This window comes from Perna viridis, chromosome 1 (assembly GCF_037379345.1).
Source record: "Perna viridis isolate PV_CMFRI_1.1 ecotype Kerala chromosome 1, ASM3737934v1, whole genome shotgun sequence".
Lineage (NCBI taxonomy): Eukaryota > Metazoa > Mollusca > Bivalvia > Mytilida > Mytilidae > Perna > Perna viridis.
The window spans coordinates 48,368,741-48,394,827 of record NC_142445.1 but is presented as its reverse complement, the minus strand read 5'-3'; the positions used below and the strand labels follow the sequence as shown (position 1 = coordinate 48,394,827).

At 33.0% G+C, this 26,087-nt stretch overlaps 1 protein-coding gene and 1 long non-coding RNA gene across 5 annotated transcripts; one reads left to right on the top strand and one right to left on the bottom strand.

Moving 5' to 3' along the window:
• Nucleotides 1-5,105: 5,105 nt before the first annotated feature.
• Nucleotides 5,106-19,757, bottom strand: LOC148629110 (caspase-3-like). 4 transcript variants are annotated; one of them, XM_088544152.1, is made up of 6 exons: nt 19,594-19,757; nt 12,412-12,504; nt 10,820-11,055; nt 9,700-9,881; nt 8,720-8,885; nt 5,106-8,187 (listed from the first exon to the last, which is right to left on the bottom strand). In XM_088544152.1, the coding sequence occupies exons 2-6, from the start codon at nt 12,501-12,503 to the stop codon at nt 7,958-7,960; spliced, it is 906 nt and encodes a 301-aa protein (XP_088400278.1). In that variant the 5' UTR covers nt 12,504; nt 19,594-19,757; the 3' UTR covers nt 5,106-7,957. The 4 variants fall into 4 exon arrangements, with proteins under 4 accessions (XP_088400278.1, XP_088400253.1, XP_088400263.1 ...); XM_088544127.1 differs by having other exon boundaries at nt 12,412-12,555; nt 19,594-19,755; XM_088544137.1 differs by lacking the exon at nt 19,594-19,757 and adding an exon at nt 13,782-13,799 and having other exon boundaries at nt 12,412-12,555.
• Nucleotides 13,619-21,941, top strand: LOC148629109 (uncharacterized). Its single transcript, XR_015914979.1, has 3 exons — nt 13,619-13,712; nt 20,220-20,361; nt 21,285-21,941. It is a non-coding gene; the product is annotated as an uncharacterized LOC148629109 (long non-coding RNA).
• Nucleotides 21,942-26,087: the final 4,146 nt, after the last annotated feature.

Sequence of the window (26,087 nt, the reverse complement as noted above, 5' to 3'; positions counted from 1 at the left end):
AAAAAAAAATAATTCACGAACAACAGTAAAGGAAACATACACAGGCAAAATTATTTCACAGGATTTTCACCTCAATTGAGCAAATAAACTAAGTGACAGAGTTCAGGTGAAATTCGGGTGAATGGAGCCTTCACGTGAAATTCACACGAAATGTTCACATAAAATTTGTGTTTAGTGAATTTCACATGAAAATCATGTTAATTTCATGTGAATTTCACATGAATTTCACGTGAAAAATATTTGCCTGTGTATATAAATGAAAATATAATAGCTGTATGTACTTACATTAACAATTGTGTGTTTTGTATTAATTAATAGTCGTATTGGGTTTTAAAACTATCTATTAAAAGAAGCCTCACTTGTTTGAAATTTATACAACAAAAGTTGCACCGGTAGGGTAAGCGTCCTCTGCTTTTCTAGAAACACCCGCTGAGTTGCTCATAAAAAGTAAAGTCCGGGGTAGACAAATGAGGACAGGTAAACTATGACCCGTTGAATAAATCAGTTTTCATGGTGCTGGTGGATACATCATAACGACCCACGAGTTCATGATGACGACCATAAAACTTCTGTAGTGATGACTTCAATCTTGTAGCAACGTAACCCTGTTCCAGAAGCCTATTTGTTAGAGTTCTATACAAAAAGTCTGCGTAGTTTCAGCAAGCTCTGGCATAACATATGAGTTGTGATATGAACACTCCATACGCAGGTGCTGAAGGGATGTTGCCACAGATGAAAGGAAAGTTGACAATTCTGAATGAAAAGTCATCACGTTTGTCGTAAAGTTTGGTCAATAGTTTTCCTTTACCATCGATTTCTAACTGTTGGTCAAGATATGAGGCTGACTTCACAGTGCCTGTAGTATCCTTTATTTCAAGTTCTTTGGGGTAGATGCGATGTATCAAATCCCCGAAATTAGCATTGTTTAAAGATAATACGTCATCTATATAGCGGAAACTGAGATTGAAGCATCTAGCCAAACGATGTTCTTTCTTTCGGATCAAATCAGCTATAAAGTCAACCGCATAAGAGTGAAGAAATAGGTCAGCAAGTAAAGGAGCACAATTTGTTCCCATTGGAATGCCGGCCGTTTGTTGAAACACGTCCACCACACTGGACAAATATGTTGTCGATTAAAAATTCCAGCATTTTGTAAACATCTTCCTCTGTATATTTGGAAGATGATTTGGAATTATTTCTTACAAAGTATGAGAAATCTCTACCAAGAACTATATATTTGTATCTAGATGTTCCATCTTTTTTGGAAAAACAACGATGTATAATGTTTTTAAGTCGGGGTTTTAACTGAGTATGGGGAATAGAAGTATACAGTGTTGAAAAAATCATAGTTTTAATGCTATTATATTCAGAAAATAGTTTTGAACTGATTGTCTCCAAAAGATCTTTGGAATTGTTCAGGATTGACATTGAATTAATACCACTACGGGAGTAACAAGTGTTGTGGTAGGACTGCAGACCCTCTTTGACAGTTATGAGTATAGAAGTTAAAAGTTTTGAAAGAGGTTTGGTGGTTACATTTTGCAGATCTAGCTATGCAACTTTGTTTGTATGGATTCTTGTGAAGTTTAGGAATCCAGTACATAGACGATAAATCACAATCATCGTCCTAGGTAGAGAGACCAAAAGAGGATAGCACAGATTTATGGTTTTCCACAATCTCTTCTTTGGAGAGAGTGGTAGCAGTATAGGTCTTATTACTGCTATTATTCTCTACGTCTACCTCTGATAATAAACATTGGATATAAAACGTTTTGTAGACAAAAACAATGTTGTTTTGGGCTTTGTCTGCTGGTACGACAACATATTTGTCATGTATAGTAGACAATGTTTTTGCTACATCGGGGTCTTTGAAAACTGATGTAGCCTTGGCACTCATTGACCTACTTAGAACTTTCATTCGTTTCAAAATTAAAGACCTCACGGCCTTTAACCACTCTGACAGATAATAAATGTCTTCTTGTTCTCGTTTTATCCATTTTCTTGCATAGTCCTCGACGGCATCCATAAAAACTTTAAAGTTATAATTCCAATTTATGGAGCGTGGTTCACGGTACTTGGGACCTTTAGAAAGGATATTACGTAGAGATTCGTTTTCGATAATGATTAAATCTCCCGTAACGACGTGACCAGAAGGACCACATTTGAATGGACAGGTTTTGCAAGCACAGTCAGGTGGTTTAGCCTTGAAATCCTCAATCTCGAGGTTCTGCAATAGCCTTTTATAATTGAAAATTTTGGATGCAATGAGTGAAGTATAGGAATATGAAATAATTGGTATGGATTTGTCTTTGAAATATGGGGGAATTTTGTTGGTAACGTTTTTGTGATGGAGGATGTTAGCCAAATTAATTGCATCTATACCTTTGTTGACACGCATACGCGCGTTTCAAAGAGTAATCAAGGGAACCAAGGTTATAGCTGTAATCAAAAGAATGTAATCCAGGGACAAAGACCAGACATGGAAAACAGACATACACAACAAAGAACATAAAGTAACTAAAATCATACATAAAAGGTAACAAAAGTAAATGAGCAACTCGGACTCCACTAAAAACTGGGAGCATGGACCAGGTGCACCGGTAGGGTAAGCGTCCTCTGCTTTTCTAGAAACACCCGCTGAGTTGCTCATAAAAAGTAAAGTCCGGGGTAGACAAACGAGGAAAGGAAAACTATGACCCGTTGAATAAATCAGTTTTCATGGTGCTGATGGATACACCATAACGATCCACATGATGACGACCATAAAACTTCTGTAGTGATGACTTCAATCTTGTAGCAACATAACCCTGTTCCAGAAGCCTATTTGTTAGAGTTCTAGCGCGATACAAAAAGTCTGCGTAGTTTCGGCAAGCTCTGGCATAACGTATGAGTTGTGATATGTAATTTAACCCATTGTTAAATGGCATTGTTAACTTAGAATTGTCAGCTTTTTTTGTACGTACGGAACCCACGCCTAATATATGTCACTTCTTTTGCAGTATCAAAAAGTATCACAATAATACGGGATCTCAGATTTGAGTGAAAATTAAAAGATAATATTTCTAGGACGAAAATTAGAGAAATTATACGAAAGTGAAAAGGAAAACTTTGACACGGCGAACAAATCGGAGATTATGGTGCTGAACGGTATACCATGACGATCCATCAGTTCATAATGTTGACGAGTTTAACCATGAAGGTAAGCAGCCTAGTGGTTTAATAACAGTCATGAATGATTCAGCATATAAATGTTCTTTATATGAGTAAGTACTTAATGATATCTCAATTTTTACCTTAAGTGCACAGATTCCATTCGAAAGCGTTGTAGCTGTATATGCTATTTTGCCTTGTGAAGTTGAATTGCTTAAATAAGCTAAAATTGTTTGTATCCCAAATTTACTCGCTTCAGCTTTATTGTTTCCAAAAAAAGTTACAACAACCCAAACATAAGCAATGGAATGATCAATGATGATATTTGGAACTTAAAATACCAGTAAAACGTTTGAGTAAGATGAAGTTATGAAGTCTATTTTTTCAAATATAGTGTCAATTTACTTTTGGTAACTAAAACTTTTACATATACAATTTCTCACGTGTGTAAACGAAACAAAAAAAGGCAAGAAATTACTCTAAAAATCATTTATAGTTCATTGACTTCGTGACTAACTTCGTCACAAAGCAATTCCCGCAAATTTTCTGTTCAACTGGAAACTCACCATTTTGGTAAATTTGAAATTTACATTGGTTATATTGTAATTCTTTTTAAATCTCAATAAACGGATTTGTCTTATGATCTTTATTAGATCTTTTTTGTGGTAAGTTGATGAGCATGCTCAATATACACGTCCGCGTGGTAGGGCTTGGGTAGAAGAAAAGAATATCGATTAATCATTGGGTCTATACTTAGGATAAAATAAAATAATTATTAAATAAGGCAACACAGAAGCATGCCTTCTCAAGCATAAATATTTGATACTATTTAATCTGAGTTCTTATAACTGAAAAGTAGTTTGGTTATAGCAAAAATAAATTTTGATATTTCAGACGCATGTTTACTTAAAGATCATTGGTCCAAAATAACTACGACAGATTAAATGCTCAGTGTTTATTTTATCCTTAAAACAGAGATACCACTAGATATATGTACATACAAATTCAAAAAGAATGCGAATATTGAGAGCATTTTCAGCGAAAAATGTTGTTCTCAATAAGAGCTACTTTTCTCTTTAATATACAGGAAGTTTAGTTCATTAGTAATTCAAATCTACATTAAAGAAATAATTATTTTATAAAAAGGCATCATTTTAACTCACCAAATCAATAAAATTACATTTTCAGACTGTTCAGGTCCTTAAATAAAAAAATACGAGGTTTTAAAGGGCTAAAATAAGAAATTTAAGAAGTAATTTAGACCAAAATAAGGAATTTTACGACATAAAAGTAATTTACATTGAGATTTTTTTTATCTTTCTTCCATGTCTTTTGTGAATTTCTGACAAAAGAATATCTGGTTACCTGCGATGAAGAAGACATTAATATACAATAAGGATGCACCCTTTTAATTACAAGCAGTCATTTAAACAAAAACTGGAAGGATAATTTTCGAAACTATTAATTCACATGAAAAATAAGTTTTTTTTAAGAAATTCCCTTTGAACTTAAAAGTTCTTTAAAAAGTTTTAGCCCAACTGAAAATAAGGACTTTTTACGAATTTTAGGGCCTCTGGACACCCTATACTTTCTGTGCATATCATTAAAATAAACTTATTTCAATGGATCACGAACACATTTTTTATATTGACTACGCAAACAATTAAGTGGGCTACTTTTATTGATCACCGTGTATTGCCTATTTTCCTATAATTGAAATAAAATAAGAGAAACAAAAGAAAGGTAATTATAAAAATTGGATATTTCATTTTTAATGTTTCATCGTCGTTGAAAACGCTTTTACACGCCGATGAAACATCTAATTCCTTTATAAATACATCAAATATCCCTTGATTTCGATTTTTTTCTTTAAATCGTTTTATTTTGTAGAGACTAAAGTTACTGAAATTAAAACTGATAAATGGGCAAAATCTGCAATTCACAGAACAAAGAGAAAAAGAAGTGAATGACTTTAATTTTGATTATAAAAGCTTTTTGGACATTTATAAGGAAAATACATATAACAGCAAGGTTCGACATACAGCCCAACCCTTGTAAGACATTGTTATTTACAAAAGAACACAATTAACAAAATGAAACAATCATCAACAATTTAAAGTCTCGTCTCTATATATGAATCAGTAAGATCTGTGTGAGTTCATAGGAACGCCATCACTGCCCGTTAAAATACTAAGATGAGATTAGCATAACAAGTTTTTAAATTCCAATTTACATGATTTGAACACTGATATTTTAGAGGGAATCCTGTCTTACTCAACACTTAGAGCAAACAGAAATTTGATACAAAACAAATCTTGGGTGTAAACCGAGTAACATATATAAAATGGTAATAAAAAACAAATGGAAATTTTTGAATTTCAAGAAGAGATTTTATAATAATTGTAGTGTTAAATATATTTCTGAATGGAAACTGTGAGTATTCTGTTGTAAAAATAAAATATTTTATTTACACTTCAGAAATATATTTAACATAATTATTATAAAATGGAAATTTTTGAATTTCAAGAAGAGATTTTTTAACAGTTGTAGTGTTAAATATATTTCTGAATGGCCCACCATTTTTGCGATGTGACCACGTGTTCGAATGAACATAATGATCAATATTCTATTGTAAAAATAAAATATGACTTTATTTACACTTCAGAAATATATTTAACATAATTTTTATAAAAACAAAAGCCATTAACAGTGACACTAGTGATAAAAATATATTGTTTTAAACAAGATGTTTTAACAAAAGTCATGAGTTTGTTTTTAACAAGTGTATATCAAATTTGAGGGAATCGACTGCAGTTTCCAAATTTCCGACCAAATACATTCTTCACAGGAACCACAAATAAAAAATATTTTAAAAACTTTAGATTGACAAAAATATGTTATTACGATATTTATTGAACAAAGTAAATAATTTCCGCAAAAAACACTGCCTAGAACGATACATGTTGTGCTTCACCACAAGATCCAACAGTGAAATTGGCCTAAATGCTTCGACAAAAATATGATGGAATGTTATACCAAACTGGCTAAATATGAGAAATGACAGAAAGATGAACAAAATTAATGTCCTTTAAACGCAATTTTGCAATGTAACAAGGAAACATAAATTAGTATAGAAAATGTCATTAAATTTTCAATTTTATAGTCGTCATCATGAACTCATCGATCATTACGGGGTATCCATCTGCATTTTGAAAACTGATTTGTTCAACGTGTCCTAGCTTTCCTTTCGTCTTTTGTCTACCCCGCACTTGACTTTTAATGAGCAACTCGGAGGGTGTTTCTAGAAAAGCAGAGGACGCTTACTCTACCGGTGCACCTGGCCCATGCTCCCAGTTTTTGGTGGAGTCTGAGTTCCATGTCTGGTTTTTGTCCCTGGATTGCATTCTTTTCATTACCGCTATAACCTTGGTTCCCTTGATTACTGTTTTAAACATATTTCATTCATGAATTATAATCAATAGGATTGGATAGCAGGCTAGGCCTATATACATCCTGTCCATGTGTCAAATGTATTTCAGCAACAGGACTTGTTAGTCAAGTCATCAGATTCTATGAATTCAAGAGAATGGAACACAAAATCCCACTCTAAACAATATGATGTGGTTGCTTATAGAGCGTAGATATCTAGATAACAAAAAACACAAATGAATAAATTGATAGATGAAACTATGACACTTAAGTATTACCAAAACACAAAATGTTTGGTATAATAATAAAAATATAGGAAGTTATGACAACTGGGCACAATATTGATGTACCTGAAAATCACAAGCTAACACAAATCTGTCTTTGGTTTTTGACTGCATTCAACAGAAGAAATTCTAGTTAAAAAATTAATCAAAAGCAAGATTTACAAGCCCAATACAAAATTATGGAAACTGGTTTATCTGTACCTTTATATGCCTTATCTTTACATGGACTACTGCTTAATTTATATGTATAAAATAAAAACACACATTGCAATATCCTAAGTTTAAAATATAACCAATAACATTTTTGTAATATGATGAACTGAAATGGACATATGTGTTTAATATAATCAGTTTCACTTTATATTCATAACCCCAATGGAGTCTTAAGCAAAATTTATTTTGAAAAAAATATCTCAAATCATAGGTTGGTTAATCAATAACAAAATATACATGCATGCAAAATATATACATTTTAAGATAAAAATTAGTGACAGATTTTTTTAAAAGATATGCAAAAAAGACCAGTTCTTTTTTTCAATAGACACTCTCCTTTTCTTCTCAAACCCTAACCACATCAGTAAGTTATCTTCAATAACAAGAACCTTGGCTCTGCCTTTTAATGAAAATGTCTTTAAATTTTATTTGACTCATCTGTTTCGTACTCTAAATTGAGTAGAAAATTATTTTACCTATGTGATGAGGCATCTTATTTTAAAATATCAATGTATTTATATGTCAATATACCTTACAATCAATCATACACATGCAACTTATTTGTAAGATCAACCAGAGATATAAAAAAATCAGACTGTAAATTTATATTTTTGGTAACTTATCAAAACTCTATGAAATAAAAAATTTGAATAGAATAAGACACCTTACACGCACACTTTACACATACAACTCTGTGAAATCCAGCAGTGTTTTAAAAAAATTAGATTGTAAAATTATATTTCAGGTTACTTAGCAAAACTCTATGAAATAGAAACTTTGAATAATAAATAAAAATAAGACAGACTTAAAATGAACACCTGAGAGAACAAGTAAAGAGAGTTTAACTTTACATGGACCTTGCAATGTCTCACCCAAGTGTCTCACTTTATAGGTTTTAAAACCAATTCTTTGGTAAGATGTGAAACAAAACATGGCATCTGTGTAGGATTGGCTACTCCATTAAAATTAGGTTTGTAACCCAATCCAACCTTCTTATTGACTCTAGTAAGTACTTTGTAGAAATCGTCCCCTTCTTTCATTCTCAAAAGTTCATCTGACAAGTATCGAACAAAAGGGGAACCTTTTTCTGTGTTCCGGAAAGATCCATATCCTGATATAAAAAGCAACAGTAGATTAAAAGATTGTTAAAGGTGCCACTCAAAAGGTTCAACACAACTTTAGAGGCTGTCGATGTAAAATCAGGCAGTTCTTATGATACAGGTAGCACATGGTAAATTTATGCCACTGATTTTTTTGTTCCAATGAAATGTATATATCATATGTGTATGTATATATCATATGTGTATCAAACAGTACAAACACTTTTTAAACTTGACAATAGATGACTAAGAAAATAATTTTAAAGTTCTGAATTTTGCACAAAATGGAGTTATCTCGCTTTTGCAATGAATTTCAATGCTTTCTATGTAATTTATCACTCTTTAACCATTGCAGATAAAAATCAACATTCAACTTTAAGAAAGATGAAATGGATGAATTTATTACAAAAAAATGAAATGTGGAAATAAGTCTCTTTATAACATAGAATATTACTAAAATTAGATTTCTAATTTGAAGTTACATTCTGAATCATGAGAAACAGAAAACATGAAACTTAATTGACTTAGCTACTGTCTTTATACCTGGAGAGGATGCATAAACTGCCAAGAAATCTGCTTCATTTGGTATCCTGACTACCTCACCAAAGTTCTGATCATAATCTATGGTCTCTGCTTTGGCATCAGTTTGATTAGGGTCTCTTAAAACACTCATGTTAACACCTGAACCAACATCTTGACCCCGACATGCCTGAAATGATTTAAACAATAAACCAAGAACATAAGAAAGCTAAGTATACCTTTTTTGAAACATACCCCATAAAACAACGAAGATGATAACTTTACATGAACATAGTGATAAGGAAGTATCATAGTTATGTACATATATTAATTCTTTTTTTTTATCATAATCTATAATCTAAAACATCAGTCACATCTGTTCTATAGCAGATATTAATGGAGTAAAGCACCAAAAATTTTAAAGAAAAATTGAAAGTTTGCATACATCAATTAATTAGAAAACATTGAAATGTGAGAAAGGACCTAATTATATATCATCCTGGTCCTTTGTGGAACATTTGACAATAACAAGAATAGGCATTGGTAAAAAAATTACTGGCATTTGTTCCACATAAATTTGCTTGTGGTATCAAAGACATGGTTATGACCAATTGAAATATTTCTTAAAATAGAGACGAGAAAGGCATTATCTCTTCACAGGTTCAAATCATATTACATGTCCCATATACTAATCCAGATCTCACAGAAGCTACAGTCCACAAGTGAGCATGTCACCACATTCAAACACTGTATTCTTATTGAGCCAATCAGTGGTCACTCTATCTCCTATATGCTCTATGCTTGGGGAAAAAGCAGTGACCATCAATTTTAAAGCCTTTTGCCAACAACCTCCCAACTCAGGGAGAGGGTTTTACCCCAAGCAAGACAATGGAGAGTATTCTGAAATGTCTCATGTACTACAAGAATTTTGCAAGTGGCAAATACCATAAAGTTCGCAAAAATGGCAAAATGATGGTAACACTGTTTTGCAACAGTTTAATTACCTGTAAAATAAATATTTTAGGCTTCAGAATAAGTTCTGGACAGTTTGATGCATTGAAGTAATCCATGACTGTTTTAATCTTTAATTCTTTGTCTGTTGTATAAACTGTATCTTCTTTTCCATGGGTAAGCAATGCAACTATCAAACAATCTACACTTTTAAGGTATTCCTTGTCATCTTTTACTAGAAATTAATAAAAAAAAACATTAATAAAATACATGGATGTGATGATAGCTCATTAATTAAAACATTTTATACATGTTATTAAAACAAATTATAGTAATTGAATTTCAGCCACTAGGTCAAGAGTTCATTGTCTTTGAGTATATATAACTGAGTTCAGCTCAACATCTCTAAGCATTGGGAAAAAAGTATTGAAAGGAATCATTCATATAAATATTATTAACGAAAAGGCTTATGACCTTTATACAAACCACCTAGCCTAACCATCTATCTTAACCACATAGTCTAACCATCTATTCTAACCATCTATCCTAACCACCTAGCCTAACCATCTATCCTAACCACCTAGTCTATCCATCTATCCTAACCACCTAGCCTAACCATCTATCCATTTGTTGATCTATCTTGTAAGTGCAACGTCTCCTAAACCATTTACTTCAGGATTGTTTTCAATTGCTGGCTAGATCATGGGATATAAACGACTCTGGATACTTTGGCTTCACAGTTATGTTGCAGCGTAAACTGACCCAAAGTCGTTTATATGCCATAATCTAACCAGCAATTTAAAACAATTGTTATATTTTAATTCAAAAATACCTGAAAAGAAAAATCAAATCTCAATGTACATTTAGACCTGTAACCTAGATATCAGTAGCCATGCAAAAATATTTGAGAGTCAGTAGAGTACAGTGAATCTTATCAAAACCGAATCTCTTTCAGACTTAAAATTTGTTTTGTTTAGAGAGGAGTTTGGTTTACCCAGGTTAAAATACATTAAAATTGATTAAAGGGAACTTCAAGAAGGGGTCATGGTTTGGACAGGCTTTTGTATTATTCAGGGTTTGGTTTAGACAGGTTTCTGATTATTCAGGGTTCAGTTTAGACAAGTTTCACTGTACTAAAAACTGATGTAACTTCATTCTTCTTCAAAAACCTACTTTCTTTAAATTTTTCCAGCATATCTTCCTCTGTTGCATCATTTAAAAGATCACTGTCAAATCCAAGCTCCTGAAACCTTTGAAACAGAGATGATGCATCAACATCACTTCCTTTTCGATCACCAAGATTTAGACGTCGGTCAAATGAGATGTTGTTTATAACAACCGCAATTCCAGTTTTAAAATTGTATTCTTCACTTTCAAGTTTTGTTTTGGATATCATCTTCTCAGAAGAGCTACAACAAGAATAACCCAGATAGTCAAATACTGGCAAAATATTTTTTATCATTGATACATGCATTAAAACTGATATTTTTTGTTTATCAAAATTTTTTTTCCAAAATAAGCATGCAATATATAAATTGCACTTGTGAAATATAGTTTAAATATAATGTCACCAAGTTGGCATTCTATACTAAATTGTAAACTTTAAGTGGCAGATCAAGGTAGGGGCATGCAGGGGGTTGGTTTACATAATTTATGATATATCTAGTATAGTTCACAAGATACTTCCTCCAATTTATACAATATCTGATGAACATAACTCATTGTGAAACCTATACATGTACATCGGACTTGTATGCAAATACTACCTGGTTTCAGATAGCAAATATTGACAGCCAATCAGTTCGCAGAAATACCACTTTATGCAATATACATTTAATATTCTAGTTAAAAAAGATGACAATAATGAAAGTTGTTAAGTGGAGACATCAATTTAAAATGTACTTCAAAATTGTATTCAAACAAGTGAGAACAACTTAAAGTAAACATGTAATAATGACATTCAGGTATCTCATTGACATGATTGGTAGGTCATCCTGGGTCATCCCCTTTATGTGGTATTCAATGTCCTTATATAGCAGATCACTCAACCTGTCTAAAATGGTGTTAGAAAATTGACAGATGAATGAAAGACAACAGGATAGACATACATGTAGAAAGTTAAAATGTATGCTCGTTCCTTGGATAAAGGTTAAATAATAAGGCTCCTGTGATACATCTCTTTTTCTTTTTCTCTTAGGTGGTAAAAACGTATATCAAATTGCCAATAGAACTACTAAGTAGCACCCCAGCTAAGAATCATGCAAAATGTGATTCATGGGTGAAAAGCCTACATATTTTTATTTTTGATATTTTGTTTGAATTGTCATAGTAAACAGAAAATAACATGTGGTTTTTCATATAACCCGTGCTCTTAGGAGATAAAAATTATATAGAATGTACCGTAGATTTCAAAATTGAGGGAGATAACTCTGTAAATGACGCTCAAATACAATAGAATCTACTGGATTTTCAATGTAGATTATCTCCTAAGAGCAGGCAGATTTGAATGAATAATTACTCATTTCATAGTATAGACAAATAAAGCAATTTAATTACAAAAATTACCCCTTTTTTGGGGTGTATCACATTTTTCAGATTTTACATGATTCTTACAAAGACAGCTACTTAATTTTATCACCGATGAAGGTTTCAGGATTTGGTACATATTACTTCATATCTTTTAAAATATTGCTTCAGACCTGTTAGTTATAATACAACTTATTCATATTAAGCTATTATTTTTGTATAACAAAAGAGTCATATACCTTTCTCCATTTAGCACTGGTGGGTGTGGTATGGAAACAGTTTTTTTAACTGTTTTTGATTCAGGAACAGGTTCTGAATCTCTCTGCTCCATTCTTCAAAAGTGTACCAGAAAATAGATAGATGAAACTGGATCAAGTAGTCTACTATCAAATTATAAACAAATAAACACATCATCAATATTTAACCAAAAAGAATATAATTTATTGTACATTTCACTCTTGGTGGTGCTATTGGCAGTTTTGTCTGTTCGATATAGTTAGAGGGGCCCATGTTACATTTATCAGTTAAATTGAACTGTGAGTTTCTTTTGATGAAATGGATATAATATTAATATCTATGGCATACCAAAATAACATTTATTCCTCTTTAAAGATATCTCATATACTTTATAAGATAACCAAGTTTTTGAAAGATTTTATTTTTTTCTTTATCAGATATCTCATTAAATATAGGAGATTCATGTATCTTATATAGTATCATAAATTTTAAAAGATATCTCATAAACTTTATTACATATCTTTCAAAAAATCATTTATGAGATATCACATATATATCATATATGATATCTTATACAAATTTTGCAAGATATGCAATCTATTTTATTACTTATCAGATAAAATTTATTAGATATTTTATCTTGTTTGAAGGATACATATTTATACATGCAAGTATTTAATATAATTTCTTTTGAAGGAGTAATCAAAGGAACCAAGATTCTAGCAGAAATCAAAAGAATCCAGAGACAAAGACCAGACATTGAAAACAGACACACATACCAAAAAACATAAAGTACATTGTAACTAAAATGATACATACAAAGTAAAAAAGTAAATTAATAACTCAGACTCCACTGAAAACTGGGAGCATGGACCAGGAGCACCGGTAGGGTAAGCATCCTCTACTTTTCTAGAAACAAGTTGCTCATAAAAAGTCAAGTCCAGGGTAGAAGAAAGAGAAAAGGAACATATGGCATGATAACCGATAAAACAGCATCTTTTGTATAGAGAAAAAGCTTGACAGCCCTATCTTAAACATGAAAACATCGCATTAGTTTATATTTAATGGACAAGCTAAAATTCTCAAATATCTATTAATTAATGGAACAAGTACTAGTAAAAATACCAAAGATACCAATTTAGAGCTATTTATGCCAAAGGGTCAATAAGGTAGTTTAAAATACTATTCCAGGGCATGTGTAATGAAAAAGGAAGTTGTATAATCTTTAGATCATGTACTTTACTTACATTTCCCGAAATTACAATACAGTGCTGAGAAAACATGTGGCTATGTTAGATAAGTAGTAAGTAAAATGTTTAACAAGCAATCATGAGTCATGCAATAAATGTTTTTCATATATTGATTGGTTTACCTCGTAGTATGTGTCAATTATTTGAAATTGAATAATTATTCTTCAGTCACAATCTTTACCTATTAGGCAAAAGAAACAAGAGGCTCCCAGTAGCTTGAATTGCTCATCTGGTTAAAGTTTGTCTTTCAAGGGCAATAAATTTAACAAGGAATTGTCAAACAATTTTGACTCAATAAGACTTTGGTAGGACTTATCATAAGGATCATTTCAGCAATTGCAAGTTTCTTTCTGTCTACTATAGTTTTCAAGATATCAGCTGAAAACTGTAAAACAAAAACATTATTTTTCATCTTTCAAGGGCAATAACTCTTACAAGGAGTCGTCAAACAACTTTGATCCCTGATGACCAATGAAGGCCTTATAATAAGGATCATTTAGCAATTGAAAGAGTTTGGCTAAACCTTACTGTTGTGGAGATACATGCGAAAAACTACTGACTGACCCCTATGTTCTAGTTTTAGTAATGGCCGCCATGTTTTTTGACATATCAAAAATCCCCACGTTAATTCTATGCAGTATACCCCAAGCAATATTCATACTAAGTTTGGTACCAATTGGTCAAGTAGTGTCAGAGGAGGAGATTTTTGAAAGGAAAAAACATTAAAAGTAGCAAAAAAACGTCGAAAAAGGGCAATGACTCGAACAAGGATAAACAGATTAAAACTAAAATTTCATAACCGATAGATCTCATCATGCTGAACACTTTAACCCTGCTCAAAATTTGGCTAAACCTGGAGATATATGCGAAAACCTACTGTCTGACCCCTATGTTCTATTTTTAGTAATGGTGGCAATGTTTTTTGATGGATCAAAAACCCCACACAAGTTCTATGCAGGATACCCAAAGGGACATTCCTAACAAGTTTAGTTCAAATTGGTCAGGGTGCACTATACAGTTACATTTAGGCGCACTGTTTCACACACCAAGTTGACCCAGTCAAATTTTGTAAATTTAGAAATGAAAAATTAAAATTTGGTGAATATACTGTTCAAATGTAAAAGCATATATACATTGACAGATGTAATATATGTAAAGGTAAACAGGTGTAATTTAAATGAAGAATGGTTTCAGGAACATTTCAGGGTTTCTGCCGTATTAAGTTCAGCTGGTTGATTTTCAAAAAACCTTATTTTGTGCGAACTTATGAGAAAATGAATCAAAAGGGGTGTTATTATTTTTATCCTTTTCCCACCACCTTCATGCAAGTGTCTAAGTGCCTGATATTTAATAAAACATAGTACTTGGCTGTTAGTTTTGGATATGTTACAGTGGCTACTGGATTTTATAATAATAATCAATAAATTACTTATAAATTACTTGAACCTCCACACACCAAGGATTAGAAAAATATGTCCTTTTTTCATGACAAAACACTTGAAATTTCAGTGCAGACTGCTACAAAACAGCTTTATATCAATAAAATGAGACCAAATTTTCAAAATTGACCTAAACCCTATGGTACCACCTAAAGTAGTGTCAGAGGAGATGAGTTTTGAAAAATTGCTAACGGCGACAACAGACGCCAATTTATGGGCAATAAAAAAGAGAAAAAAGTGGAAACCAGGAATGTGTTAAAGAAACAATGGGCCCCACCCTACCTCTAACTTTACCTCTACCTCTAGCAAATGTAGACAACACAATATGGGTACACAATAACCCAACGCAATAAGAATCAATTAAAAGATGTCTGTGTAACGTAAGGGAACATAACAAACCAATTATCAATTAATAAACAATAAAGATGACTACACAATATTAGAGAGATACTAATTGGTCCTCAATTTAATACGACAGTCTGAAAATTTAGAAATTACATGTACATACACAAAAATGTACATGTACTTAGAACTTTTACATCATTTTGTTTATTTGAAAAAGGTTTTTTTTTCCCAACAATTTTATCTCTATTCCTTTTGGTTATAACCTGTATTGCATGAGTAAATACTGTGTGAAATGCAATAGCTTATAAAAAAAATCAACACAAGACTAAATTACATGCCACAAAAGGAAGTTGAATCTTTCTATAACATGATTTATCCAGAATGAATAATCAAGGGAACCAAGTTTATAGCGGTAATCAAAAGAATGTAATCCAGGGACAAAGACCAGACATGGAAAACAGATATACACAACAAAGAACATGAAGTAACTAAAATCATACATACAAAGTAACAAAAGCAAATGAGCAACTCGGACTCCACTGAAAACTGGGAGCATGGACCAGGTCTAAGTCCTGTATGATGCTCCTAAAGACAAGACATGAAAGAATGCTTCAGCAAATTTGGTTGACCTGATAAGAACACTTACAGGGAATATAGAAACCTAAGTATGTGTACAAAGCCTATGCTTTAGGACAACTTGAGGCAGAATATTGTTAATCATTTTTAAGCACAAACATTGAGAATGTACCAATACTCTTGTATGGTGATCATATATCTAAATAAAGACCTGTAATGCTGCAGACAGGTATCAAAAAGTGCTTTAGTTTTTGAGTGTAATGGGCTTAGCGAATATACGGCTTTATCATATGTCAATGGAAAAATAAATCAATATAGTTTTTGAATATCAGACTTATCAAAGTGAGAAACGGTAAAGTTTTCTGCCATTTTGCATTAAATAGAGGAGGGGTCAAAGATCAATCAACCCAAATACACTTTGATAAAAGATTTTAGTGAAATCATTTATAGTAGGTAATAGAAAACAAGTAACATGTAATGGTCACATGTATAGAATTTCAAAAATGTAAAAAAGAACTACTTCTGTCAAAAGTTAACTATTTAATCGCATAACAAATTGCCCCTAAAATGGTTGCATTTTAGTGCATTTTCAATGATTAAGAGATAGTCAGACACTGTAGAATATTACAATGTATATCTAAATATTCTTTACTGAATAACAAATAAAATAAACACAACGTTCTCAATCGATCAGCAACATGAGCTTTACAAAATGTGTTTGAAGTTGCAAATTTTCACATATTTTAACTACTAATCATACTAAAATTGTAAAATATGCAATCATTTCCCAGACAACCTGTTCTGTTTCTGAACTGTTCGTACAACAGAAAACTATGAATATTATCCAAAGTAACTTATTTTTTGACATGATCAATATTTTAAGTGCTTTTTAAGCAAATAGATAAAAGTTTGACATATTTTTTTCTGTTATTCAATAATTGAGCACTCAACAATGTTCGTTTTAAGGAAATTGGAATGAAGAACAGGATATCCAAGAATTACATGTAAATTTAAAGAATTAACTAGCAAGCCAGGCTTGATGAAAAAAAACCCCAAAAAAACAAAAAAACTGGGGGTTTGGACCAGATTCATTGGTAGGATGTTAATTTTAACGCCTTTTCTCTGTTTTCCTTAAGCCCTTGTCAATCTGTTCTTATATAAATGATGTCATTCCGGAGAGAAACTCTTACATTGCTTAAAAGTCATCTAGTATGCGACAGTGAAAAAGAGAATATTACAAAGATTTTTTGTAAATGCATTATTTCAAATAAAATCAGCCTTTACTATCGAATAGACCGATGAAAAGTTTCCAAGTTATGAGTGGCTTATTTCCGATTCCTAGATTTTGCAGTATCTTCAGTAGGCAAAGGTCATGGTCCTACCCCTCCCATTGCGTGAAGGGAGGGGGCAAGACCATAACCCTTGGCTAGCGGAGATGCTTTTACAGTTGTGATCCCATATTCAGTTTAATTCTTATCGGTATTTAGATTATATCAAATCATAATTAGAGTGAAAATATAAAGTGGCTCACTTATTCATTCTTTGTGTCAAGCAGACAGACACAATTAGCTGCCTGAAAATTAAAACTATGACATTGTAAATGTTCAAAACAACTATTCTTTTTTGTCAAAATATGACGACAGAAGTAATGCACAATTCAATGCACAAACCACTTACTACAACTGCTCTGTACATGTATATTTACGACGCAAAAATAATATCCTAGCACATATCCCCTTTTCTTAGGAACCCCGGCTGGCACCCTCTTTTTCACAGTGTAGGTCGGCCGCTGCAGAGGATATTGCATAACAAGCATCAGCCTGGCGCACAGTTAAACATCATAAGACATAAATATTGTGACAACATGCATGTACATGTTTGCACATGCTTCCATGCAAAGTTCAAAGTTCTGAGTATGTATTGTCAAATTTATTACAAATCTAGCCTTATCATGAACCCCAAAGTCACATTTTTTTGTTTGAGAATCCTGGATTCATGGTTAAATCTTTAAGGCTTTATTTGAAGTTCAAGCATATAAAGACAAATGCAACAAAAAAAATATGTATGATTTTTGTATGTACAAAAAATAAATCTCAAAACCTTAAGTCTTTTCATCAAAACGTAAGGTAGACTCAATACTTTACATGTGTCTCTTTTCATAAAACAGACTGGAAACTAGACAAATTGTCTGGAAACGATTCGGTGTTGTACAATTTTAGTACAATTAATAGTTCAAATATGTGAAATTTTGCAACTTCAAACTCATTTTGCAAAGCTCATGTTGCAGATCGAATCGAGAACGTTGTGTCTATTTTATTTGTTATTCAGTAAAGAATACTTAGATATACATTGTAATATTTTATGGTGTCTTATTACAATGTATCTCTTAATCATTGAAAATGCACTAAAATGCAACCAATTTTAGAGGCATTTTTGTTCTGTAATTAAATAGTCAACTTTTGTTGGAAAAAGTTCTTTTTTACATTTTTGAAATTCTATACATATCATCTTTACATATTACGTTTTCCGATAACTACAATGAACGATTTCACTTAAATCACTTACCAAAGTGTATTGGAGTCGATTGATCTTTGACCCATCCTCTATTTAATGCAAAATAGCAGAAAAACTTTACCACTTTTCAGTTAGAAAAGAATGGTATTCAAAAACTACATTGATTTACATTTCCATTGACATATGATATATCCATATACCCTCTAGGCCCATTAAAGTTAGAAAAATCCTTAGGCGTCTGCAGCACTACGGTATGTCTGTATTGGTCAGTGTTTGCTTGTCATTCAGAGTGATCTCTAGAATTTTGAAGTACTATTTTAAAAGAGCAAGCTCTCCAAAATCCAAAAAATATTTTGGCAAAAAATGACGAATGTTTTTTTTTTAAATTGAGGAAGTGTCAATGTAAAGCCATTGCTACAGAGCTAAAACAAAGACACTTCAGATGGTTGCACCAAGTGTTAAGAATGGGAAATGACCGTCTGTAAAAGAAAGTTATATGTTGGACACTACCTGGGAAAAGAAAATGGGACAGATCTGATACTACCCAAAGGAGAACAGTTTAGTCTGAGCTAAAGGAAACACTTTGGGGCAAGCACCAACACATGGCTATATAAAGACAAAAGGAAAAGGAGGGAACTTGTTGCACTGAATCCCAAAAGGGATTAGTTGCAGCCTAATGTACTTGAGATGAAAAACAAATGTGAGGGGAGGTGGCAGGTGCTGTGATACATATATATCATTTGCAACAGTCATTAAATTTTCTTGGCAAAGTGACAACTTTTAGCAGAAACAGTTTGCCACTGGACTATCACCGAGGAGTCTGCGTCTGTGAAGAAGACATGATTATGCATGCTCTTCCATTACATTCAACTAAAAACCCATAGGGTTAGGAAGAGTCGCTATGGTCGAAGATTTTTGAGAAGGGGATGACAATCTACCGTATACCTGCGTTAAGGCAGGCGGTAGATTATCGAGTATTTTGACAGAATGTTTTAAAACCAAACTGTGGCAAACCGGAAAGGCAAAACAAAATATATAGAAAGACTACATTTATACTTACGCGATCACAAGAGTAAACAGTAGCAAAGTTTGATCTGTAACTACTGAAACGACTTAATTACTTGTCACCAATATATACCAAAACTGGTACTCTTAGGAAGTAAAATACTTGCAAGAAATAATCCTATAAATAGAAAATGCAACGAGAAAGGGGTTTTCCAATCTTGAGGTAACCTGTAAAGTAAAGAGCCAAAACCGGTTTAAATAGTAAATTTCCGGAAATTCTAGAATATGCAAGGATATTTATAGTCTTCTATAAAGCTTTATTTATTTATTTCGTTATTTATTTATTTACTTTTTTATTGTGTGTTTGATTGTTGTTGTTTTTTACATTGGTACCCAGCTAGTCCGAATTTCCTCTGACCCTGCACCCTCCTTTTTTTACTTGGATATTCGTGATATGTATATAATTATAACCTTTGCAGGGTCAAAGGAAATTCGGACTAGATATCCAACCTCTTTTGAAAGGAGTTTCATCGCATAATTTGTTTACATTGTTGTCTACCAATGGTAGACGTCGGAAAGGGTTGGAGTCCCGCCATTGAACTAGAGTTCAATGCCTGCCCCAGGTCGGGAATCTCTTGTCAATCTTTTGTCATTTTGGTTTTTGATATGTTTTCATTTTAGACAATTTCCCTGAACTGGTATATTTATGGATTCAGGGACCAGTCGAAAGCAGGAAACACACAATTTGACAAGTGGAATTTCTGGAGTCCTCAGCCTTTATCATTTTAAAGTAGAAATGCACAACGGTTTGTTTTATATTTAGGTATTTATATGTTAACATTTCCTATACTCGGCGTCACATAAATAACATACTGTTAAAATTTGAATAAAAATATTTTCTACGACTTTATTGACACCTACCGTCGTTTAAATTGTCTTAAATGACTTGCTCATTCGTTTAGCCAAACGGCTTCTCCCTAAACATTGAATCGTTAAATTCCGGTCAGATTTTAATTTTAGGTGGCAATATTTACATTGTAAAAAGTCGGCCATGTTTACAGTGATCGGGTTGCTAGGAGATGTTGTTTACGTTTAAATGGTTTGTCCAAAAACCGAAGAACCCAGAATGCAATTCGGTGTTATTTCGGATATCTCGGATTTATTTTACGCGAACAACGTATAATACCGAGAAGTTGATCAAGCAGACGATTTTCACCGGATTTCGACGGGAACTTACGCACTTCGTTTGTAAACAAATCGTCCCGTAAAAACCAACATGGCGGATATTAGTATGGGATTTTCCCGTAAGGATTTGTTACGCATGATTTAAGCTAATAAGCGACTTGTTTTTGAGAAGCTGTTTGGCTAAACGAATGAGCAAGTCATTTAAGACAATTTAAACGACGGTTGGTGTCAATAAAGTCGTAGAAAATTTTTTTATTCAAATTTTAACAGTATGTTATTTATGTGACGCCGAGTTTTTTTTTTTTATAAAAAGGATTGATTTTTTACCGGCAAAAAAAATATATATTTTTTTAAATCACCAAGACATATGTAGTTAAGAAGTCGGAAATGCATATACAATACGTTTCACAAATAGGCATGCGCTATGTAAAACATTGTATTTGACAAAATGATTTTAAAATTATTACAAAAAAACTCATATTAATAAAATAAAGCACTTTCAACTCAGTCCGAACGTGTATGAACTACTTCAAATCGACAAAATTATAGTATTTTTTATAGACACTCTAGGATAAACAACGGAGTTTTACATACACTCTCGAATTGGCTTACCTCCAAGGTGGTTAGAGTGAGGAAACGTTCCAAGACCATGCAGTATGGGGTCTCGGTGTAGGCCAGAGAACAACGCAGCTACACAGTCACTAGAAGGGTATAATCTGACTGAGTTCTTCGGGCAGATATCCAGAAGGCTGGACTCCACTACAAACAGTTGTTGGTCATCTAATAAACGCTATATTTAGAAACTAACAGAATCCCCGTAAGTAGCGGTTGTACAACGCCTGAAAGGGTATTCACGACTGTGAAATTATCACAAGCATCATCGCGTGTTGTATCTAAACAATATTGTATAATTCATCTGACCTGATACCATATACAGTATGCAATTTCGTTTAAAAGACTTTTACTCTATTCGAGAACATGGACATTTTTGCAAGTGGTGAAACTTTACGCTAACATGTCATCTTACACGCAGTTGCGAATCAGAGGGTCCAAACGTGACGCCCCAGGTTTCTCTCAAGAACAAAACTTAAATATGAATCATATTTTTTTTTTTTGATAATGCAATGTTAAATAACAAATATGCTTTTATTGCACTTTACTCAGAGTTTTCTGAGTAGTTTCAATGTTGTAACATGAAAAAAACATTTTTCAATTTCATATGGCCTGGCACCTCTTCGTATCTGCCTATGATATGTCAAACACATTCGCTTGATGACATATTGTTTTCCATTTGTTCTGGGTTTCTTCTGATATCAAGGACTAATAGATTGGCAAGTCGCTTGTTTGGCTCCACACACGGCACGGGATGGCGGCTCTTAAACTAGGATAACCCAAACAAACTTGTGTGTGTTTAAAAATATTATTGATGAAAATATATAGAAACCTGTTACGGAAATATGCGGAATCTACCGAAAATACACGGTACAGCTACATTTCGCGCGCTTTTCACACGTCTCACAAGTCACCCTTTACTGCTGCACAAATTTAACGAAACTTTACAAAAAGGAAAGTCTCCATATGAAGATGCCCAAACAACTTATTCTCATATATCTTGAGAGTAAAATAATCAAACTTTAACGTTTTGGTCAATATTTCTCAGAATTCTCAGACATAATCTCAACCAAACTTTGTTTCACAATCGAATATAATGATGAACACTTTAAACTGGATATAATTCTTGAATAAAAATAATAATTTTCATATTTGCTGAGGTAAACATTTGACTATCTTCACACTCATATCAGTTTAGTAAGTAACCTGTGAAGTTGAATATTTACTTTACTTTCACTAGAATGATTGATTGATTGTTGGGGTTTAACGTCCGAGCAGCAATATTTCAGCTATATTCAGACGATGAACATGAAATGAAGATGAAATGAAAAAACGGGATGGAACACAAGGACAGTAGGGTCGACAAATTTTGATTGCCACTAGAAAAAGGGAGGGATGGGTAAGGTCGGGCAATTTAGCCTCCTGTGGCGGAGCGCAAAGGTTCCTACTCCTATCGAATACCTTAGCAGGGTTCTTTAACGTGCGCGGAACGTGGCATCTTTCCCAACACGGTGCACCACTATGGTTTGCGGTCAGGTTTTCCGTATTATAGCCTGACAACCCCAGCATGCCAGGGGTACTCCATTCCACCACCTGGGGCACGCATCCCAGTTGCTCTGTGGGCAGAGCTCCTAGCCCCCGGCTAGGTTTCTGAGCACTATTTAGTCGCCTTTTACGACAAGCTTAGCGCTGCTGCAGGCCTATTCTTTTGACACCCGGACCTGCACGGGGTTCACTAGAATGAATTTCGTTCAGATTACCACTTCTCATTGAGCAGTTATAGTTGTGACTCCTACATTTATCCAAGTGTCTACCATAAGAAAAGAAAAGTAAGCTATCTTTTGTTATTGCTTCATTAATTCATTAATTTCTTCGCTTGATCAATTTAATTTTGGTTTTAACAACTATGATATTTTCATCTTCAATTACATAGCAGTATGTAACCAACAAAAATCTTGTCTCAATATCGCAAAAGTCAATATGCTAAGCATCTTAAACCACAATTAAAGCTAAGAGACAGCTAGCTTTTCGGAAAAACAATTACTTGTCACGGTTGTATCGTCAGCGTTTGAAAATGTTTTCACTCGCCATTCATCATAACCTTAATTGTCAAGCGGTACCAACCATGACCTATTTATCTTCTTCCGTGCAAAATGATTTTTATCTATAGGCTACTGGCGGTCATACAAATTAAGAAATTCGATAATAGCTTTTCGTTTGTCCTACAAAACGACAATGTTATGTAGTTAATAAGCCAACTTAAACACAGAGCTAATAAAACATAATTTTAACCTAAAAACAAAAAGCTAATTGAAAAATAAACTAATGCATTCAAAAGGAAATAGAAAAGTGAGATTTACGATTAAAAAAGATAAATAAAACGTATATGTATTGGTCATAGGCACTCGAGGACAACATACAGTTTTTTTTAAACTATTTATAATAAACTTGCTACTTTTATTTAATGAACCCATGCTGTTTGTGGATTAAAAAAATAGTAATTTAATAATATAAAAAGAAACAAAAGTAAATGAGCGACCGGGACTCAAACAAGAGGATCTCGAAGAACTTGAATCGCTCATCTGGCAAACCATGCCCTATTAACTAAGTAATTTGTTGAAAAAGAACACATACTGATAAATGCTGTAAGTTCAACTGTGTACTTAAGGCACTGTAAAATGTTGAAATACCTTCAAAGCGTTTTTAGAACCTCTGGGAAAAAATGGACAGTAGTCCCCATGCTGTATTATTCCACCGGGTCTAAGGGGGCATTATATATTTGTTGGAAAAGAACATATTAAAATGATGTTAAATCATGGCTATACATTTTCAGCATCACCATTCAACTCATACAGGAGACCATGTTTACTATGTAAACCAAACACCGTTGAAATCAAAGCAAGTACCATAAGAATTTTACTACATTCAACGGTTCTTTTTTTAATTATTTGCAAAAAACAAAAACAAAAACAAACGTATTTTGTCCCCTATGTTATATTTTTAGTAACAGCGGCCATGTTTTTTTGACGTTTTAAAAATTCGAAACAATCAGTATGTGCCCGAATACCCTAAGAAACAATCTATTAAGCAAGTTTCATTTGATTCTGAACAGTAGTTTCAGAGAAAAAGATATCTGAAATTATAACATAAAAAATAGCCCAAAATGTCGAAAAAGGACAATAACTCCAACATGGGTCAATAGATTTTCACCAAAATTTGAACACTTTTACACATGTCAGAATTGGCTTAACGTAACAATTTTGGAGATGTATGCGAAAAACTGCTGTTTGACCCCTATGTTCTATTTTTAGTAACGGTAGCTATGTTTTTTCGACGGACCAAAAAAAAAAAAAAAAACCATCTCCAGTTTTTTTTTATATATATTATTCGACGGATCAAATATTGAAGCATGGATTTTATGAAGGATACCCCAGGGAACAATCGTGTTTAGTTTCATCCAAATCCATTCAGGATTTTCAGAGATGTTTGAAAAATTGTTAACGACGACGACGGACGTCAAGTGGTGACAATAGTTCACCTACGGCCAGGTGAGTTAAAACAAACTAGGAGCATAGGTCAGGTGCACCACTAGAGTATGCGTCTTCCTCTGCTTTTCTAGACATATTCATTTTGTTATATCATTTTCTAATTTTGCTGTAATGGTGATGAATTTATCAATACGGTAATAAAATATTAACATCGACCGGAAGTGAAAAACTTATTTGACTTGCAGTACAACAAAAGGGATATGACACCTGAGTTCATACTATCGCTCGGTGTTAAATAATCGAATATTAATGCCGTACCCATGTTAAAATGAGTACAAATCTACCCCCTCCACGAATTATTTACACCATAAAATCTTGGTTTCCCTGATTATATTCTTCATATACATTTAAGTCGTTGAGCAACACCCTAAACAGAAAAAGTGAGGATTACAAGATTTCTCCACTCGAGATAGTTAACCGGCTTACAATGGGAGAAAATATATACACTTTTTACTTCCTTATCATCATACATAACGTAGCAGTACACGCATTATTTTTCATTCGCATTGTTTAGGTTGGACAAACCACTGGGTTGGTGTCACTACAATTTACAAGCTTTCACATCATCGAAGTTATGTCATTGCACATTCTTTCAGTCAGTCCTTGAACAATTCACCAAAGAACCAGAGGAACTCATATAGTAAAAAAAAATTATTATGTGGTATATACTACCTATTACACGGAGCATTCTTTTCTGTCATCGTGCAAAAATAATACATACATAAATAATTTTAAAACAACTAACAGTGTTATTTGATGTGAAAGTAATATGTTCAAATTATTTAAAAAGAATTTATGAAATAAAGATTTGCATGGTAAAATATAAGGGAGATAATAGGCGGTAAAAATCTTCCCGAGATAATTGGCGGGAAAATGTTCTATAGAATATTAGAAGAAAAAGATGTCGGTGACCCCACCCTATTTTCTTTCTCAAATATGGAAAGTGTCAGATAGTTGTTCTTCATACATCTCTACCTTTCATATACCATTTTTGATAGTTTGCGAAATAGTAAAAAATCCCCACAAAATCTATATAAATTTTGCAAAGATTTTCTCAATAGCATTATACGCTCCCGCAGGGAGCGTCTATGGTTGTATTATCAAGTTGGTTCTGTATACTTACGGCAAGAAAAGCATCAATATCCGGTTTGTACCTGCATTTTCAGGAGCTGAAAAATAGCTTAATGGCAGCTTCATTTGCGTA